The sequence below is a fragment of the Suncus etruscus genome, chromosome 2 (assembly GCF_024139225.1).
Source record: "Suncus etruscus isolate mSunEtr1 chromosome 2, mSunEtr1.pri.cur, whole genome shotgun sequence".
NCBI classification, from domain to species: Eukaryota; Metazoa; Chordata; class Mammalia; order Eulipotyphla; family Soricidae; genus Suncus; species Suncus etruscus.
In genome coordinates this window covers 6,063,422-6,066,688 of record NC_064849.1, presented here as the reverse complement: position 1 = coordinate 6,066,688, position 3,267 = coordinate 6,063,422, and the positions used below count along the sequence as shown (strand labels likewise).

Genomic DNA, 3,267 nt, shown 5'->3' with positions numbered 1-3,267 from the left:
GCCGCCGCCGTCCCCGCCGCCGCCGCCGGAAGCGCAACTCGATCTACTTCCGGTAGTGGGCGGGGCCACGGGCCGGCGCGGGATTCGCTGAGATTTCCTACTTCCGGGAATTTGGCGCAGCCGGGCGAGCGCGTCCAAGCCGCTGAGCCTCCGACTGGCGCGAGGCTTGCTGGGATTTGTAGTTCGGACGGGTGCTTTCACGAGGCTGCGTCACGTGGCGCTGGCGCTCCCGCGGGGGCCGCCGGGAAGTGTAGTTCGTAGCGTGTGTGTGCTGCATGAGGGTCGCCGCGAGGATGCTTACCCGCAGTCGGAGGAGAAGTCTGCCTCCTGGGCTGCGGCGAGCCTCGGACGAATCCTCGCCGCCCCGGACGGCAGGGGAGGCTGCAGGTAGCGCTGCAGGTAGCACACGAAGGGCGGCGGGGAAACGAGGTTCCTAGGACACCCAGCCCCGCGCTGCGCACTGAGATTCACAGCCTAGGGCTCCCGCCCTGCTTCCAGATGCAAGCACCTACTTCTTTTTTTGTTTGTTTGTTTGTTTTTTTGGGTCATACCCGGCCGTGCCCAGGGGGTTCCTCCTGACTGTATGCTGAGAAATCGCTCCTGGCAGGCTCAGGAGACCATATGGGATATGCCGGGTTTCGAACCACCGTCCTTCTGCATGCAAGGCAAACGTCCCACCTTCATGCTATCTCTCGAGCCCCAAGCACCTACTCTTGTCCCCAACGGGAAGTTGCCCTGGTCCACTCGCTGCCTGCCTTATGTTTCTCAGCTTGTGTCAGGCTCTGTGTGGGTCCCACCCTCCCTGTCCCCACTGCTCCCCAGCTTGGATCTTCCCCCTACCCACCCCTGCCGCCTCTTAGAAGAGTGGGGGGCTTATAGGGAAGCGCCAGGCCCTCCACCCACTCAGACTGTCACCTTTCGGGGTCTACGATGTGCCCATAACACTCATTTGCGCGAGACCATCAGGGTCTCACTGCAGGATTTGCCAGAGGGAGCCCAGATTTGGGGGTTCCTGGGGATAACCCAAACAAGGGATTTGTTATACCAAACAAGAGAGAGGGGAGCTGGGTGAGTAAGCAAGAGCCCCAACCTCCTCAGCATCAGTGGACATTGGTGTAAGGCAGGTTGGCAGTGTATGTTGGGGTCAGAGCACCCTGAGCCATGGCTGACAGCCTGGGAGTGATCTATAGTTTGGAGAGGTGAGATCCAGGCTCTACCACAGACCTTCCCAGGGCATGTGAAGGGACTGAAGAGCATATTTTGCAGGACAGAAAAACCACAGTCCAGGGTGGCATTCACGGAAGAAAGTGCCAAGGTCCTGTGTAGCTTATGAGGCTCCAGCAGGGGAGAAAGAGCACATGGAGCCCCAGGAGGCCAGCTGGGAGCCGCTGAACTGGCGGCAGCAGCTGGCAAACATCCGTACCATGAGGAGCAGGAAGGATGCACCTGTGGACCAGCTGGGCGCAGCACACTGCCAGGACCCAGGCGCACCCCCAGAGGTAGGCCTCTGGCAGGCTGACCGGCCTGCAGGGCGCCTGCCCCATGCTTAGAGCTCTCCTGCACACCTGGTCCCATTCCACACACTCAGCTCACTTTCCCGTTACTGAGCAGACCACATTGCCACTGGGGGAGGCCAGCTGCTGTCGATGTCCCTGAGCCCCCGAGGGGAGCTAAAGGGAATGGAGGGCAGGCAAGGGCTTGGCACATGCCCAGGACCCACTGCAACCCCACAGGTGCGGAGATACCAGGTGCTGCTGTCACTGATGCTATCCAGCCAGACCAAGGACCAGGTGACTGCGGCAGCCATGCAGCGCCTGCGCGCCCGGGGCCTGACGGTGGCCTCTGTTCTGCAGACCGATGAACACACGCTGGGCGCCCTCATCTACCCTGTGGGCTTCTGGAGAGTGAGCCTGCCCTCCTGCCTCCTTCAGTTGCCCTGGAGCTGGGACCTTCCCTGGGGCCTGTTGCTCTGAGCCTTTCCTGTCTTCCTCCACCCCTTCCTTCCTCCCCTTTGCCCGAACCAGCCCTGCCTGAGCTTCCTTAGAAGCTGTTCTATGTCTTTCTCACTGTTTACTTCAGTCCCCCTTGCTCCGGAGCACTCTCCCTCTTCAGCTGGTGCCTAAGTTATGTAGTGGGCTGTGGGCGGGCTGGCAGGCAGGCAGGCAGGCAGGCAGTTCCCCTACATCGGTGTGGGCTGCTGCTAGTCAGATGGGACTGAAATAGCCTCCGGGCCGTGCAGGATGGGAACCACCCAGCTGGCCTGGCAGCTTCTGGGGAACCCCAAACTCCAGCTTCTCTGCCTGCAGGCCTGTGCTGGGTGCCTCCTACCAGCTCCTATGGCTGGGCGGGTGGCCAGGAAGTTTCCCTTCACACAGGGGATGAATGCACCAGTCACCTTGGGTTCCCCCAATATGACCCCCTGCATTGCAGAGCAAGGCAAAGTTCATCAAGCAGGTGACCTCCATTCTGCAGCAGCGCTACAATGGGGACATTCCCACTTCAGTGGCGGAGCTGGTGGCTCTGCCAGGGGTCGGGCCCAAGATGGCACACTTGGCCATGGCCCTGGCCTGGGGCACCGTGTCAGGCATTGGTGAGTGGTGCACACACCTTGGGGCGCCAAGTTGGACTTAGGGGAGAGACGAGGGGCACGGGACTCTGTGGCCCTGTGGGGGCCCAGAGAAGAGCCAAGGAGACCTGTGCCCTTCTCTCTGCTCAGAGGAACGCCCCTGTCTCCTTCTCTGAGCAGCAGTCGACACACATGTGCACAGAATTGCCAACCGGCTTGGGTGGACCAAGAGGACAACGAAGTCCCCAGAGGCTACCCGTACAGCCCTGGAAGAGTGGCTGCCCAGGTGGGGGACCTTGGGTGCTATCCAGGTAGGGGGTGGCATCTCACTCTCCTTCCTGACATGCCCCTGTCCACAGGGAACTCTGGGGTGAACTTAATGGACTCCTGGTGGGCTTCGGCCAGCAGATATGCCTGCCCATCCGCCCACACTGCCAGACCTGCCTCAACCGAAACCTGTGCCCCTCCGCCCTGCAGTTCTGAGCCCGAACGTAGGACAGCCGCTGGGAACCTTGGAGAATTTGTAATAAAGTTTGGAACATTTGCAACTCGGCCTGGCAGTCTCATGATCTCTAACCTGTGCAGGGCCTGGCTGGGGCCAGGAAGTCCACCACCAGTGGAGAGGGTGCTGGGGGCACTGGGACAGGGTTCCAAGGAGGCTGCAAAGGACACAACAATACCCCCAAGAATGCTGGGAGAGG

The 3,267-nt window shown here is 61.0% G+C and overlaps 1 protein-coding gene across 1 annotated transcript; it reads left to right on the top strand.

The window, feature by feature from the left end:
- The first annotated feature begins 268 nt into the window (after nucleotides 1–268).
- On the top strand, nucleotides 269–3,110 carry NTHL1 (nth like DNA glycosylase 1). The gene is made up of 6 exons (XM_049768093.1): nucleotides 269–387; nucleotides 1,267–1,499; nucleotides 1,734–1,904; nucleotides 2,431–2,590; nucleotides 2,747–2,852; nucleotides 2,926–3,110. The coding sequence occupies exons 1-6, from the start codon at nucleotides 276–278 to the stop codon at nucleotides 3,047–3,049; spliced, it is 906 nt and encodes a 301-aa protein (XP_049624050.1). The 5' UTR covers nucleotides 269–275; the 3' UTR covers nucleotides 3,050–3,110.
- The last annotated feature ends 157 nt before the right edge of the window (nucleotides 3,111–3,267 follow it).